The 18,022-nt window shown below is 36.1% G+C and overlaps 1 protein-coding gene across 1 annotated transcript; it reads right to left on the bottom strand.

The window, feature by feature from the left end:
- Window positions 1–8,748: 8,748 nt before the first annotated feature.
- Window positions 8,749–17,073, bottom strand: LOC129426079 (neutral cholesterol ester hydrolase 1). The gene is made up of 5 exons (XM_055182227.2): window positions 16,850–17,073; window positions 12,716–12,947; window positions 12,471–12,540; window positions 12,208–12,379; window positions 8,749–10,047 (listed from the first exon to the last, which is right to left on the bottom strand). The coding sequence occupies exons 1-5, from the start codon at window positions 16,979–16,981 to the stop codon at window positions 9,427–9,429; spliced, it is 1,227 nt and encodes a 408-aa protein (XP_055038202.2). The 5' UTR covers window positions 16,982–17,073; the 3' UTR covers window positions 8,749–9,426.
- Between the last annotated feature and the right edge of the window lie 949 nt (window positions 17,074–18,022).

Below are 18,022 nucleotides of genomic sequence, written 5' to 3'. Positions count from 1 at the left end.
CACCTTGGCAACCTTATGGCAATGTCCTGGCAACTACTCACGAACCCTTGAATCCTGGCAGTGAGTTTTGCAGAGGCAACAAATGCTTTAAATCTATTTCTGAATGTAATTCAACATGACAAAAACACAAGGGCTGTTTCTTATCAGCCAAAGATTAATTTATGTTAAATTATCTGATATCATTGCGTTACTATGTGCCGTGAGTGCCAAACCTGATAGAGTTGAGCGTGCGCGAAAGTGAGAACTAACAATAGGACCTCTGGGTTGCTTTCTCATCCTCAGGGATTTTAAAACCAAGCTGCAGGGGTTGTAAAAATTCAGAAAGGCCGCTGATAAATGTTCGATCATATCCGTTGCGAGGAACATGGGTGGTTTCATAGAGCATTGAGAGGCATTGATTCAACGATCGGTTGCATTTGGGGAATACAGAATTTGGCTCGGAAGACGGGCCTTAAATTTGGGGGGCCCCACTTTATCGTTCAAAAAAATAATAATCTTGTTGGTGTCAAACGCTCAAAAATGGAAAGCAGAGGGGGAGGAAATGAAAAAGTGGTGGGGAGAGTAAAATAGTTTGGGAGAGCTATAAAGTGGGGGGCTAAAATCATATTCTGTCATGCTTAAGCCATGCAATTACACTGCCAAGAGACTTACAGATCAGCATAAAAAGATGTATTGTGCTTCTTTGTGACATCACTTTCATGTTAGTGGAAAGGGAGATTCCCAAATTTTCCATTTGGGATGATGAAAAAGGCAGAACATGTTTGCAACATTGTCGTATAGGAGGGCTGGCCTATTCTCTCCTATACCCATCAGTGCATGTTACTCATGTTTAACTTTCAAACAGACATGCTCTTCAGGTCAGAGATCTCTGAGAAAGTCCACCACGAATCGGCGGGGAGGATAAGGCGGCGCTGATTTATGTAGATGTAAACCTTATGGGATACAGGGGTGTTGGGTGCTTTCAGGCTTTGGCAGTCATTTCTTATTAAGTTAGAGAAGCTGCAAAAGCCAAATGGTCATTCGTGGGTGGGGTGTGATAGATGATCTGAACTCCAACCACAAAATCAGACATGTCGTCAGCAAAATTGTTGCCGTTCATCAAATTGTCTCCACATGAGAGGGACCTCTGAACAATGTAGTCATAGCATATGTAATTGTTAGAGAGTTGTTAACTAGAAGTGATGTACGTATGGACAAAACTCAATGTGATCTTATAGTCACACTGTCCGAAAAAAATGGTAAAATGTGTGTACCCTTTAAAGAGGTCCTAATATATGTACAATTTAGGGACAGATATGTATATTTGGTACACATATGTACCTTTGAGGTACTAATATGAACTCTATTGATGCAAAGATGTACTTTTGAAAGCTGACCATTTTACTTTTTTGACAGTGCAGGGTGTTATTTGGCAGCATGTGATTTCTAGCACTTGGTTGTCCAAGTCCAGATCGAAAAATCCAGATGTTTTAGGTTATAATTTATATCTGTAATACAAACGTGCCGCACAAGTGTTTTTTATGTGACCATTTTAAACTTAGACGTACACTCTTACAAATAAAGGTGTTAAAGGGATAGTTCACCCAAAAATGAAAATCCTGTCATCATTTACTCACTCTCATGTTATTACAAACCCGCATAAATTTCGTTGTTCTGATAAACATGAAGGAAGATATTTTGAGAAATGTTTGTAACCAAACCGTTCGTGGACCCCATTCACTTCCATAGTAGGAAAAAATAATACTATGGAAGTAAATGGTGTATACGAAAGGTTTGGTTACAAACATTTCTCAAAATATCTTCCTTTGTGTTCATCAGAACAAATAAAATGATACAGGTTTGTGACAACATGAGAGTGAGTAAATGATGACATCATTTTCAGTTTTGGGTGAACTATCCCTTTAAAAGATGGCAATAAAAAGTTTTTTGCTTAATGGTTCCATAAAGAACCTTTAACATCGAAGATTCTTTCAGTTTCACAAAAGCTTTAATACGTTTCTTTAGATTATAAAAATGTAAAAGAGTTTGTATAACCATAGTTGACTATACAAAACATACACTTAAATATAAGGTAAACCGAGAACCACCAAACATCACCACAAAGTCGCAGAGTGAACAGCAACTGTCTTTGTTATAAGGAAATGACTGATAGAAGTCAACAGAGGTCAAATAATTCACAGACAGACGTAATTTACGCAAAGCTTTTAATGTGTGTGAGTCAGTGCCGAGCCGTCTTGTGTGTCAAAAACTCAGGTATACTGCACAAATGACAATAAACCCTGTGTTCCTTCCTATCACTGTAAAAAAAATGCAGCATGAAGGTAAAAGGTTTTGCAAGTCAATTCAAGCTACTATTTTAAGTTTTAAACCTGTGTTGACATAACTTTTTAAAAACAAGTTACTTTTAAGTTCAATTTGAATTTACAATTCATTTAAACCTTTTTTCAGTGGCGGCTCGTGACCAGTGTTGGGGGTAACGCATTACAAGTAATGTGCATTACGTAATAATATTACTTTCTGAAGTAACGAGTAAAGTAACGCATTACTTTATAAATGTACACCTTAATATTTGAGTTACTTTTTAAAAATGTACTGATTTAAACTGAACGTAGTGCACGTAGAATCATGCACTCTGTGCGTGCGCACCTGAGCGGGAACAGTTTAATTCAGAAACGGGGATGGAAGGCCAGAGCTCGACATTTTTGCGATGGAAAATGCAATTTCTGAATGCAGTACTTCTCAGTCATAAAGAAACACCTGCAAGGCCTGAAAGAGATCAAGCCTCGTCCAAATAAAAAAGTAACGCAAAGTAACTTAAAAGTAATGTATTACTTTTCATAAAAAATAACGCAATTAGTTACTTTTTTGGGGAGTAACTTAATATTGTAATGCATTACTTTTAAAAGTAACTTTCTCCAACACTGCTCGTGACTGCTCATGCGAGGGGCGCAAATTCGTGTGTTCGAAGTGTCATGTGTGTTACTCGTGTTTTCAAAACGTGTTTGTTGCATCATGTGAACCATATGCATCATGTGTTTTGTCAAAATAAGTGCTTGCTGCAGACATGTCAAAACCGTTTAGGATAAAAGAGAAGCTCACGTTCACAAAATACACGCAAGACACTCCCTTAACAGTAAACTCTGATGACGCGTGAGATTATACGAGTATCTGGCAAACGCGAGCGTCTCTTTTATCATAAACTCTTTAGACGCGTTTGCAGCACGCACTTATTTTGATAAGACACATGATGCACATAGAATCACTTAGGATCATACATACATACATGTTGTGACGAACTTCACATTGAGCACCCTCGAAAAAAGAAGTCACCGGCCGCCACTGCTTTAACTTTTAAGTTAAATCAATTTATTTGAACCTTTTTGACTATTGAGAAGTTGCTATAAATAATACATAAAGATGAATTAGCTTAAGTTATTTCAACTTTATTTTTACAATTTATAGCAACTCCTCAATAGTCAGGAAAGTTGAGATTAGTTGTAAATTCAAATTGATTTAACTTAAAATTTTAACTGCAACAAGGAATTTTTAACTGTTAGAAGAAAATTGCATTATTTGCTTTGCAAAGTCCATGGGTTTGATCCCCAGCAGTTGAAAAACAGAAATTTATCCATGAATGTGTGAAAGTGGCTTTGAATCAAGCGACTGCCAAATGCATAAATGGTAAAAAACAGAATGGGGAATCTTGGCTTCGTGCAAGCAACAACTCTTAAATTCAGGAAGCTCTAAACAATGTGAAAAGATAACATTCCTTAGTGCGCTACTTCAGCGTTCACATCGGCCTCCTTCGGTTTTGTTTTCTTTTGAAATTATCTGAGAGTTTTCTGTGATTAATCATTTACTACTCGCATTACAGTGCACCATAGTAATCTACGCAGAAATTGAAACCATGGCATGAAAATCTCTTCCTGAAGGCAACTTGGGCAAAGTTTAAAAAAGTGTATCGGGTTATGTTGCTGCCGGGAACAGGAAGCACCTCACTTTGCCATCTAGCTGTTTTGAGATCAAGTTTGATCATGTGACCCGATCAGTCGGGCTTAATATGCGAGTGTGTTGAGATAATAAACATCTCTGCTTTTTCACACAAGTGTTTCTCTGTCGCAGCATGAAAGACAACAGGTTATTCCAGTCAGCATGATACGTTCAGTTCGGCCTGCAGGCGAACTTTGCCCACCTTTGCTTGAAGAATTGGAAATCCTCTCTTTTGACACAGTCATATCTGAGATTTAAAAACAGCACCAGGCTGAAATCTCTTTAATGGAAGATAACAAACAGTAGATAATACCAAGAATTTAAAGATACGTTTCAGAGAAAGTTCTTTATGTTTCATTTGTTCGGTTTTGTTTACCATTAATATATGAGATTTCAAAGTAAGGGTCACACCCAGAAAGAAATGCAATTGTTCTGAGATTGTTAAAGTTATGTCTCATTTAAGTATCAAGTTGGTCTCAAGTTGATACTGTAGATTAGTGGTTCCCAAACTTTTTCAGCGTGCGGCCCCTCTTGTGTACAGTGCATTTTTTGCGGCCCCCCCAAAAGAAGTTTTAAAATGTAATATTTTAATTAAACAAAACATATAAAATTATACCTAGTAGTGCTGTTGGTTAGTTGGCTTATTATTTTTTAGGTTTAATTACACAGAATTCATGATAAATGAATGTATTTTATAAAATATCATAAACCTGGGGCCCCCCTGGCACCATCTCGCGGCCCCCAGTTTGAAAACCACTGCTGTAGATGTTTCACATACTGTTTCTCCCAACACATACAAAAAAGATACAAATGAGATCATTGTTTAGATGATAGTGAGGGTCAAAGAGAGTGAAAGAGATGAGAAATGTTTGAGTTCCTACCAGAATCCCGGTAACACTTTACAATAAGTTTGTATTTGTTTATTAGCTAATAACGCAATATATGGCTCTGTATCAGCCAAACTGTGATTAGGCCAGAGGCAATAACAGCCATGCTGATATAGCATAACACACGACTTAAGAACAAAATTGCGTTTATACAGCAGTTCGACAGCACACGTGTGTAAAAAATGAATAAATAAAAAATAAAATAACTACAGAGTGTCTTTAAAAGCTTCTTTTGAGTGGAACTTCCCTTTCAGCCGTTCGTTTTAAATGTCAAAACTGACTCACAGGGGTGAGTTTTTTATTACAGGTGACGGAAGCGCGTGAGACTGAAAAATGGATATGTTGTTCAAAATGAATTAGTGCTGCGTTTATAGTCTGTGTTGATAGTACAGATACATTTTTTAGGATGTAAATTCCTGTGAAAACGGGGTTAAAATGACCAGCTGTCACTTATACAGCTGAAATAATAGAGAATAGCGATGTTGGCCATCACTAACAATTTGTCCTCGTTTATCGTAATTATGTGCTTGTTTTAAGTGTCTGTGACATGAATAACACACAAAGTGTTTAAAAACAGTGTTTGTGCAGGTGAATGTTAAAGCGTGTGACTGTACGCTCTGGAGGCAGCTTTAGTCACAAATTGTTACCGTACGGCTCAAGTGGTTTAAACAAACCTCCCTTAAATGACCAGACGGAATGAAACAAACTGTGAAGTGGTTCCTGTGATGATACCATGGGGATGATACTACTAAATTATTGCTCAGCCAATCAAATTGAGAACCAGAAAAAACTGTTGTATAAGTAAGAATTATTTAATTTAGTCATTTAGCAGACGCTTTTATCCAACAATAGAAGCTATTAGAACAACACAAGAACAGCAATATATAAGTACACTGGAGTCTCATCAAGCCTAACATGTATACATAGCTAAGGTTTTTTTTTTTAACAGAAAAGAAAAAGATATTAAACTCTGTTTACGGTGTTGGCGAAAGAGATGGAATATTTCTGGAATAATTGACGACGGGTCATGGAATTATTTGAAAATAATGCACATCTGCAGTGTAACCACCTCGGGTGGTCTGTTATTCAGCTTATACCATGGTTACCACACCTTAAGACATTGTTCGAATTAAGGCTGTAAAATGATTAATCGCAACAAATCGTTTGCAGAATAAAAGTTTACATCATATACTGTGTGTGTGCGTGTACTGTGTATATAAATATGTATATATAAATACACATACATGTATAATTTTAAGAAAAAATATATATTTATAGATTAAATATTTATATATAATAGAAATTATATATAAATATAAAATGTACACTCACCAAAAGGATTATTAGGAACACTTGTTCAATTTCTGATTAATGCAATTATCTAATCAACCAATCACATGGCAGTTGCTTCAATGCATTTAGGGGTGTGGTCCTGGTAAAGACAATTTCCTGAACTCTAAACTGAATGTCAGAATGGGAAAGAAAGGTGATTTAAGCAATTTTGAGCGTGGCATGGTTGTTGGTGCCAGACGGGCCGGTCTGAGTATTTCACAATCTGCTCAGTTACTGGGATTTTCACGCACAACCATTTCTCAGGTTTACAAAGAATAGAGTGAAATACATCCAGTATGCGGCAGTCCTGTGGGCGAAAATGCTTTGTTGATGCTAGAGGTCAGAGGAGAATGGGAAGACTGATTCAAGCTGATAGAAGAGCAACTTTGACTGAAATAACCACTTGTTACAACCGAGGTATGCAGCAAAGCATTTGTGAAGCCACAACACGCACAACCTTGAGCCGGATGGGCTACAAAAGCAGAAGACCTCACTGGGTACCACTCATCTCCACTACAAATAGGAAAAAGGCTACAATTTGCACGAGCTCACCAAAATTGGACAGTTGAAGACTGGAAAAATGTTGCCTGGTCTGATGAGTCTCGATTTCTTTGGAGACATTCAGATGGTAGAGTCAGAATTTGGCGTAAACAGAATGAGAACATCGATCCATCATGCCTTGTTACCACTGTGCAGGCTGGTGGTGGTGGTGTAATGGTGTGGGGGATGTTTTCTTGGTACACTTTAGGCCCCTTAGTGCCAATTGGGCGTCGTTTAAATGCCACGGCCTACCTGAGCATTGCTTCAGACCATGCCCATCCCTTTATCACCACCATGTACCCATCCTCTGATGGCTACTTCCAGCAGGATAATGCACCATGTCACCAAGCTCGAATAATTTCAAATTGGTTTCTTGAACATGACAATGAGTGCACTGTACTAAAATGGCCCCCACAGTCACCAGATCTCAACCCAATAGAGCATCTTTGGGATGTGGTGGAACGAGAGCTTCATGCCCTGGATGTGCATCCCACAAATCTCCATCAACTGCAAGATGTTATCCTATCAATATGTGCCAACATTCTAAACAAAATAAATCCGTTATTTTGGTTAAACTTGGTGTAGTGATATCAAACTGTAATGCGGTCAACTGACCTGGAACTACTTCATAGGTGTGTAGAATGAAGCATTTAAGAGCCCCGTGCATGAAGTAACATGAACAAAGAATAAATACAGCATTTATAAAAAAATGTAATATCAGCATTTACTAATACATTTTTTAAATCAAAAGTCATAACTGCTATCATTAGTTAAACACAGTATTGCTCATTGTTAATTCATGTTATACCACAGGACTGTTAAATGCTGCATTACCACCTCAGGTGTCCTTTATTTTCAAATAATTCAATGACCCTACAATTATTCTTTATTTAGCTAAAGCATTTACAAATGTTAACAAATACAACCTTATTGTTGTAGAATTGTTACCAACATTTCAGCTGAAAATGTTTATTTTCTTTGCAAATCTGTGTACATCAAGATCTTATCTGAAACACTATGAAAGACGTGTAAAATTGCAAGACTCTATCTCAAGAGAAAATGACAAAAACAAGAATGGCAAAAAATGAGAAAAGCAAAAGTATCCATCTCTTCCCTTCTCATGTGTTTTATTGTGTAAAAGACAAATTGATTCAAAACGCTCTCAATTAGAGGAATACACCAAAGTAAAATAATCAAGTAAGTTCTCACAGGTAAGTAGAAAAACATCATGCGGCAGCATTCCACTGAGCTTATCTGCACCCCCGGCGTTTCCCATGCGCTACAGTGATGGATAGTTTCCCTCCACGGCTCCCTTCCAGCTCATGTTTCTTTAAAGCACCACACTGCTCAGTTTTTAGGAAATTCCCTTATGTCAAAACTGCTGACTGCCAAGAGCGAAGAAACTGCCAAAGATGTTCTTCATCACCCAGACAGAGGTAAAACATTTTCCCAACAGTGTTGTATTTTAACAGATACAAGGTAGCCTATATGTAAACATGTACAGTATATATTTTATAGCCTGGCTTGTGCTACCTACTGGACAATAAAGATATATATATATATATATATATATATGTATATATATATATATATATATATATATATATATATATATATATATATATATATATATATATATATATATATATATATATATATATATATATATATGTGTGTATACAGTATATATATATATATATATATATATATATATATATATATATATACTAGGGCTGGGCATATCTCATACAACAAAAAGTGTATGTATATATATATATATGTGTGTGTGTATATATATGTATATTTAAACACACACACATACATTATACATCTACATACATATATACATTTAAGAAATGTTTCATTTAAATAACGTTTTTTTATATAATTTAGAATATATAAACATATAATAAATATATATAAACATGTAAATGTTTCTTAAATACATACATGTGTGTGTATTTATATATACATAATAATTACACACAGCACAAAGTCATATGTTATGCAAAAAATTACTTTTATTTTGTATGGGATTGATCTGGATTGGTCTATGCCCAGCTCTAATATATACACTAACTTTTAAATAGAGACATTTGTTTTTATACTGTTTCATAATAATATTATATGACCATGTCTGTAAAATCCAGGTTAAAATCTCATTATAAAATAAGGAGCATTAACATAGACATGGCTTTCTAAACATGCATTTTAGTCTTTGGCCTTCCCCAGTCAATATAAACGATATCAAGGTTATATTTTTACAGAATGTTCTTTACATTATGTATGATGATTTTATGTAGAAAATAGTGAAACACAAAAAAGACTTTAGCTGGGTTTTCACAGACTGGGTTCCAGATACAATCTTGTATATTTAATTCCAGTGTTTATGACTGCATATAAAAATAAACTAGTTTCAGTGTCCAACATAACCTCACGTAAAATCTAGTATATCCGTTTTAGCCCTGCATAAATCATTTATAAATCACATTAAGCCATTAAATATTCCAAAGCCCTTTAATCCCACTACCCCAAAATTCATTTCTGTCGTAACAGCAGTTGTGAGGTCCTGAAACATTATATATGCCTATTTATTTCTCCACATTTAAAAAATACTTAACATCAAAACATGTATTCAATAAGGAAAACATCTTGTCCCTTATATGTAAATTAAAACCTACAGGTTCTCATTTAGCCACTTCATGTAGTTACCAAAACTTTGCACCGAAACTTCGAATGGAGAGGACACAAAAACAAAGTTTATGGATCCGTGAAATCCATCTTTATAATGATCAATGGTGACGGGCACTCCAGCTTCCTCCAGTCGTTTGGCGTACATCAGTCCATCATCTCTCAAAACGTCATGCTCACAGACCATGATGTAGGCGGGCGGCACGACCTTCAACACTTCCTGTTCAGCTAATAATGGAGCTGCTCTTACATCCAGCAACCCTGGCATCATCTCATGCAGCTTTGGGTCACCCTGAAGTGGCACCACTGGCTTATAGTTCTTCTGAAAGGCCACCGGTAGAAGCTTGGTCCAGTTGATCTTCGCTTTGGCTGCTGCTACCTCCTGACCCAGATTCAGAGCTGAGTGCCTGTTAGCCAGCAAAGAGGGAACAAGGTCTTGAGATCCATTAAGGTACTCTAATAAAAAGCGGGCCATGAGGTGATCTCTCAGGATGGGGATATGGCGATTCTGCTGGAAGGAGGGTGTGTTAAAGTCCAGGGCCTGGAGTGCAGGGTAGATGAGGGCCTGAACTTTGAATTTAATTGGAGCACTTGCATCCACGGCCAACTGTAAAATAGCAGATAATAAATGTGATTCTAGTTGTTAAAAAACTTTTCTTGTGCACCATATAGGGCCTTATATATCTACATGTATAGGGCCTATATGGTACAGTGCAAATTTTGAAATTGTACAGTCAGTACGTGAACTTATCTTGAACTGGTAAATATGTTGTACTTACAAACCAATGTGTGGTAGTTACTTTTGAGAATCTACATAGTAATTAAATTAAATACTTACTGTACTTACCAATGGTACATACTTAGTACTTATTATGCAATTCTACATAAGTACTGGGTACATATGTATACTTTAATTTACGAGAAACACTACTGAACTTGTATATGGTAAATGTGTAGTACTTAGAGGTAGTACCTTTGTCCTTCATTGTAAGCCAAAGCATTCAATATCATATTAAAGGTACAATTTGTAAGATATTTTTTCCGTAAAATATCCAAAAAAAACATTAGGCCAGTGTTATATATTCTGTTAAGCTGATTACTTACAATATCTCTAATGTTTTCAACTACTTGTAAATCGTGAGAAAAAAGCCATTCTAAACGGTGACACGGGGCAGTGCAGTCAGTCGCCTGTCAATGACGTTCTCTATAACTGTGTTAATAAGTCAGAATGCTTGAAATACCATTGAACCCCCCCTTTAATCTACATCATTGTTATTGTTTTGATACTTTCGCCCTCTAGCGGCAGATTCTACACATTGCACCTTTAACTACTGGGTAAATATACATTGTAACTGCATGGAAACGTGACTGTAAAATAAAGTGTTGCTTTTTACACAGTTATTACAAAGGACCTACCACCTAAGTTATAACATAGTATACATGTACCCTCCCTAATGTATATGGTATTCAATGCTGGGGTTTAAAAGGTACAATAAAAGACAAATATACTGAGTAAAAAAATGGTACATCAGTAGTGATTGTTATTAGTTATCATAAATTTATATGTACACTATACGGACCTGCCATTAACTTACACTGGCCTGTAAGTACTACCCACTTATTGTGTATATACAGTTTTTGAGTACAGTAGTGTTTGTTATAAGTTATCATATATGTACACTATAAGTACCTGTCATACACCCACACGCGTCTTTAAGTACTAAATACTGTAAATTCATTTGTAAGTACAGTAGTGTTTCTTGTAAAGTTACAGTATACATATACTGTAAGTATGTATCTGATATTACCCAGTACTTATCTAGAGTTACATAACTAAAAATAAACTAATAATAAAATATGTACCACTGGTAAGTACAGTAATAATAATACCATTTACCAATTACTATGTAGATACTCAAAAGTAAATACCACACATTTGTCTGTACGTACCACATATTTGTCTGTAAGTACATGTACCATATATGTACAAGGTAAGTATGCGTACTGTAAAATAAATTGCTACCATTGTACCTATTAAAGGGGTAGTTTACCCAAAAATGTTAATTCTATCATTATTTACTCATCCTTATGTTATTCTGATAAACACAAAAGAAGATATTTTGAGACAATTGAGATTTATTGTAGGAAAAACAAAAACTACAGAAGTACTGTGATAAATGATGTAGACATTTTAATAAGATGGGATGCACTGACTTCTAGTGATTACCATCATTCATCAAAACATCTTCGTGTTCATCACAAAAAAGAAATTCATACAGACCTTGAACAACATGAGGATGAATTTTTTTTAATAAAAAACTAATTTAAGTGCTTTTCTCTTTACAAAAGTTTCCAAAATTTTGTTAATTTACCATGAAGTGACCCTATATATAATTTATGTTATAAATAATAATACATGTTCTTAATCTAGTCAGGTAAAACCAGCCTATAGGGAACTAAGTCTGCATTTTTAAAGAAACATAGTCGACAGGTATCCCACTGACTAGTCTATTTTAAAAACATGACATTTAGCACATCCTACTGACTGGTAGAGGGAACATTTTGTGATTGGCTTATAGCTACACACAAAGTAGCAATGCAAACAGGTTGGGATAGCTGGCCAATGAATAAAGTACTGATGCTTTAAACATATTTCTTTAGAAAACTACTTCCTTTTTATTTTTTAAACTCTGTCTCCGTCTATAGTAAACTCAATTAGCATAGATTTGGCGATGTAGACACCATACATGTATTTCTGATTGAATACCTGTTGGCTGACAGCAGCAGCAAGATTCCCCCCAGCGCTGTCACCTGACACAGCCACTCGTTTTGGGTCTATAGAGTACTTAGCCAACACCTCCGCTGTCAGGATATTTTTTGCGGCCTGAAAAGCATCATTGAACTGATCAGGGAATCGTGCCTTAGGGGCCAGACGGTACCTGAGAATACAAATAAAACAAACTTTACTAATTTTAACATAAAATAATGTAACAAATTATAAGATCTAAAAAAATATTCAACATTTCTTACTCGACAGATATAACAACTGCATCCAATTCTTTGGCCATTGTCCTACACTGAGTGTCATAATCTCTCATCCCTTGAAGACATAAAGATTGAATATCTTAAGACTGGTGGTAAAATGCTAATTAATAAACGCAGGTGTGACAAAGAAATTATTTTTTTATCATAGATTAGGTAAACAATAAATACATTTTAAATGTTGTATTCACATAAATCACATGGATTTTAAAGTACTGCCTATTATCACCTACTTGCACTAGCAATGGTCCATCCACCTCCATGAAAATAAACCACTCCTCTTTTTAAATCTTTCTGAAGGCCTTCTGAAGTGGATTCAAACACTCGCGCCTCGACTCCAGCAAATGACGTATCTGTGACCCGGACGCCCGGGCTAGACTCGGGATTCTTTATGATATCCCCTGACATAGCCAATTGCACAAAACTGAAGGGGTGGCTCAGTCCGAGTTTGTGAGCAAAAAAACTCTGCAAGACAGATCAAAAAGCAGAATTTTTTTTAAATATATCACATAAATATACCACCAGTATAGGCCAAACACACAAAAATTTTCCTGATGAAAAATACCATAAATTAGTTTATATTGCAATTACCATTATAAGCTATTGGGTCTTAGTAGGAGATCTACTGGTTCCCATTTCCTAGATAACATGTCACCAGTAGATTACCAGTAGAGACCCACAGAGACCATTATAAATATATAGGGACAAAACATGTTTTAAAACTCAAATACATTTTATATTAATCTGAGATCTGTAGATACAGGTCTTAGCCATAATGTAAATAATTATTAATATTTTTTAATAATGGCTGCAGCTAGATATTACGATGTTGCGCACTGCCCGAAAATAGTCCACTGCTATTGAAAGTAACCAAGGGGACTATTTTCAGGCAGTGCGTAATATCACTACGCCTGCTGTAGCCATGTTACATCAACATAGTATAGTTCTTAGCCATATATGCCAAAAAAATCACAACTTTTAAAATTTCTTCGGTCTTAGTACACGATGTAACTACAGAAGAGTCAAGTTTTAAATAATAAAAATATCCAAACTCTTTGGTTATTTTTTAGCACAATGCTAATGGTCTAATCAGATTCAATGAATTATGCTAAGCCAGGGGTGGGGAACCCTGGGTCCTGGAGGGCCACTGTCCTGCAGAGTTTTGTTCCTAACCTTATGAAACAAACCTGAAAAATCTAATTCAAGTGTTCAGGATCACTTGGAAGTGAAATTCAGGTGTGTTTGATTAGGGTTGGAACTAAACTATGCAGGACAGTGACCCTCCAGGACCCAGGGTTCCCCACTCCTGTGCTAAGCTATGCTAAAAGTGCTAGCGCCAGCCACAGAGATCAGCTGAATGGATTCCAAAACTGTAAAAATCAAATGTTTAACTCTGGGGAGCTGGAAAATGAGCTAATTTTTACAAAAAAAAGTGGAGTGTCCCTTTAAAGGATGGTCACATTAGACTTGTTGTTCCACTGACTTCAGTGTCAGACCAGAAACGCAAGCTTGTACAACATTGTTTTTTTATTTATTTCTCCTTTACACCGTTCCAGCATCTGTAGCTATATACATGGTGAGAACCGGTTAATCCATACACAGGTTGAGGGCAATTTGGTATTCCCCACAATTCCCCTAAATTGTGTTTTCGGCATGTGAGAGGTAACCCCCAGGGAGACCTAGCCGGGGATCAAACCGGGGACCTTCTTGCTGTGAGGTATCAGCGCTAACCACTGAGCCACTGTATTGCCCGCAACAATATTTTGCAGGTCGCTGCTTACTAGCAATGTTACACTCTTGGTTGAACTCTGACCTGTGGATTCGTATCACGTGGAACGTTGTGACAAGTACAAAACCGGTATGTTACTGTGTGAGCGTTATTTCTACTGATAAGCACAAATGGACATAGCCAAAAATCATACTGATGATATGCTTCCTGCCCTCCCCGCAGCAATGTTCGACAAATACTCCAAGTGGGACAGTAGGATGCAGAGCAGTTTATTAATTTTATTGATACATCAAATAAGAACTAAGCAAACACTGAATGAGGTGCTAACAGATTATTCTAGCAGAAGTTTAAAAAAATCAAAGTAAACAGTCCTTCATGTGTGTTTCCTCTTTTGGAGCAGCAGTGGATCACTGGAAATAAAATAAGAATTAAATAAAAAGATTTAAATGTATTTCAGTATTGTATTGGTATAATTCCTGATGGAATGTAGTGTTTTTTTAGCAACTGACATTTTAACCATTCATCTTTGACAATGGCTTATTTAACATTGATAGCATTTGAAATTCTAGTTACCAATAAATCAAATCTTTAGCCTATGATTTAAAAACATGTCCGAATGAAATGCACATGGCACGCCCTGCTGAATAAAAACAGAATCCTGCTTAAAATGATGTATTGTTTTGCATTAATTTATTATCAATGATTAATAAATGCTGAAAAACCTGCTTAATGTTTGTTCATGCATTTATGTTAACTTTATTGTAAAGTGTTGCCAAGAACCTGTTCTACAGTTTCAATATCTTTCTGACTCAACAATATCATCTGCAATGTAATTTGCTGGCATCTATCGCTTGTGAAAATCACTCATCATTTTTATAAATTGGAACTTTTCTGTACTTTGTCGCGTAGCTGGACGTACCCACTTCCTATCACCAACTTAGGTTTCTACTTCCAATACAAAGTGGTTTCATTTTTGATAAGATGCGTGATGCAATGTAATTTGCTGAGTCATTGGAATTAAGGGGTTTGGTTTTTTCATTTATTGCTTCTTAAAATCACTCATGTGTATAAAGTTGAACTTTTCTGTCCTTTGTCGCATAGCTGGACGTGCCCATTTCCAATCACTAACGGTCACTCAATGGCCGTTTCTCAATCTGAAGGCTGCAGCCTCCAGAGGTCGCATCTGTATAGGCTGCATATTATTAAGACTGTCTTATTTCAGAATATTAACAATTATAAAGTTGACTATTATTCTTAGTTAATCATACATTGTTGTAATATGCTTTTGACTAGCAAACGTAACTTAAATAAACCACGCTTGATAAAATAAACCACACTTGATAACGTATGCTACCTCCGGCTCCGGAAGCTGAGAAACAGCCATTGTCGTTGGATTTCGCCAGGCTTTCGTTGAAACGAACGAAATTGTGTCGCTCTGCAGCATATTTGTGGATTGTCCACTTTGTCTTCTCACATAGCTCACATCCACACCCTCAGAGATAAAACTTGAAGTTGTTGACAAAAGGGATTATCTTCCCATCATGCGAAATATGCACTGTACACTGCAGACATAACCTTAAAAATATAGTTCACCCAAAAATTAAAATTCTTTCATCATTTACTCACTCTCATGTTGTTACAAACCCGCATAAATGTCTTTGTTCTGATGAACACAAAGCAAAATATTTGAAGAAATGTATGTAACCAAACTGTTTGTGGACCCCATTCACTTCCATTAGGGTGACCATACGTGCCATTCTTCCCGGACGTGTCCTGGCCAGGATTTCAGGTGCGTCTTCCGGAAGTCGTATTTGTCGACCGCATACGTCATAGAGGATTATTATTTTTATTACAGAAAAGCAACCGTTACATTTTAAGGTAAGAATGAAACTACGATTGTATGTATTATGTTTTTAACTGAATGGCGTATGTGGTCAACAAATACAACTTCTGAATGATGCACGGAAATGCTGTCCAGGACGCGTCCCCGTATGGTCACCCTACTTCCATAGTAGAAAAAAGAATACTGTGGAGGTAAATGGGGTCCACAAATGGTTTGGTTACAAACATTTCTAAAAAATATCTTGCTTTGTTTTCATCAGAACAAAAATAATTTATACAGGTTTGTAACAACATGAAGGTGAGTAAATGATAACAGAATTTATATTTTTCGGTGAAATATCCCTTTAATAAAATTCCACCCAGAATTCTTAACTGAGATTATCATCATTGGGGATACTGTGTTGACACTTTAAAGCTTTGACTACAGCTATCTAAATTGTATAAAATATCAAAGAAAGTAAAACTTACCAGAGCACATAGTAAATAGTAGTAGTAGTAGTAGTATTAAGCTTCTGCTGCATCATTCACAGAAAGTGGAAAAGGGATCCGCAGGAATCAAGCTGATCACACTAACTAGCTCCTTTATCTTTTTACCCTTGTTTTTTATTATTCATACATTCTTCATTTTTTACATATGCGTTTTATGTAGGACTCTCAAACGTGAGCGCAATCCATTTTGAAGTTTCCATACAAATCCATTAGAATTTCTGTACTGTATTTTCAGCAGTGATAGGCATGCATGAACGACTTTTATGTAACCACATAGAGAAATGCAAACTATAAAAATAATACTTACCACGTGCATCATGGTCCTTATTGCTGCATCATTCATCATTAACTTCCATTTCTCTGGAAGTGTGCTGGGCAGAGGCAGATAAAAGTAATAACCCACTGCTATCGGCAGTAAAAGCAATATTTGCCACATCATTATTCTGTTAAATGTAGAAAGAGGTGGACCTGTATATGAAACGTCAGTCTTGACAAGTGTACCGCAACAGTTTCTAACCTCAATAAATAACTTGTAGGAAGCGCTGCAAAGATGGGCGTTTCCTTTCCTCGTGCATAGCTCCACCCTCTGCAATCGAGTAAAGACGCGAGGACAGAGTCGTCGAAGCATGAAGTGAAATAATAAACCCCAAAACATTTCACAAGAATTTTGTTTGAGTTAAATACACACTTGAGTTAGAGTTCATTGTCTTACTACATTAAAATAAAGACATTCTTAAAAGTGCTGTAATATTATTATAGCCATGAATATTAAATATACTGTCCGAACCGAGTCTAAATACTAAAGAGTATTTGAAATGGCATTTACCACCCCTAAATTTTTTATAAAGTTAAACTTTTCTGTACTTTGTCATATAGCTAGACATGCCCATTTCCTATTACCAACTTAGGTTTATACTTCCAATACAAAGTGATCTCATTTTTGAAAAGGTATGTGAGTTCAATGTAATTTGCTGAGTCATTGTAACTAAAGGTATTGGGATGGCATTTATCGCTCCTGAAAATCACTCATCATTTTTATAAAGTTGAACTTTTCTGTACTTTGTCGCGTAGCTGGAGGTTCCCACTTCCTATTACCAACTTAGGTCCAATACAAAGTGATCTCATTTTTGATCAAGTGTGATTTGCTGAGTCATTGTAACTAAGGGTATTGGCATTGGCATTTATCACTCCTAAAAAATCACTACAATGGTATTTGCTTAGTCAATTTAATGTAATTTGCTGAGTCATTGTAACTAAAGGTATTGGGATGGCATTTATCGCTCACTCACTGGCCGTTTCTCAATCTGGAGCCTCCAGAGGTCGAATCTGAACTAGGCTGCATACGTCATCAAAACTGTTTTATTTGAGAATATGGTAACACTTTACTTAAATGGGGTGTTCATAAGACTGACATAACACCTTTATAATCATGACATGACACGTGTCATGAACATGAAGGAGATTTTGTGCACTTAATGAC

This window comes from Misgurnus anguillicaudatus, chromosome 25, assembly GCF_027580225.2.
Source record: "Misgurnus anguillicaudatus chromosome 25, ASM2758022v2, whole genome shotgun sequence".
Classification (NCBI taxonomy): Eukaryota; Metazoa; Chordata; class Actinopteri; order Cypriniformes; family Cobitidae; genus Misgurnus; species Misgurnus anguillicaudatus.
Note: the sequence above shows the minus strand (reverse complement) of the source record. Positions and strands in the feature narration are given on the sequence as shown.

Coding starts and splice junctions, on each gene's coding strand:
- LOC129426079 (XM_055182227.2), bottom strand. CDS start 16,981: ATGATGTGGCAAATATTGCTTTTACTGCCGATAGCAGTGGGTTATTAC. Junction 12,948..16,849: donor TAAGGACCATGATGCACGTG/GTAAGTATTATT, acceptor TCTGTCTTGCAG/AGTTTTTTTGCTCACAAACT. Junction 12,380..12,470: donor GCAGTTGTTATATCTGTCGA/GTAAGAAATGTT, acceptor TTGTATTCTCAG/GTACCGTCTGGCCCCTAAGG.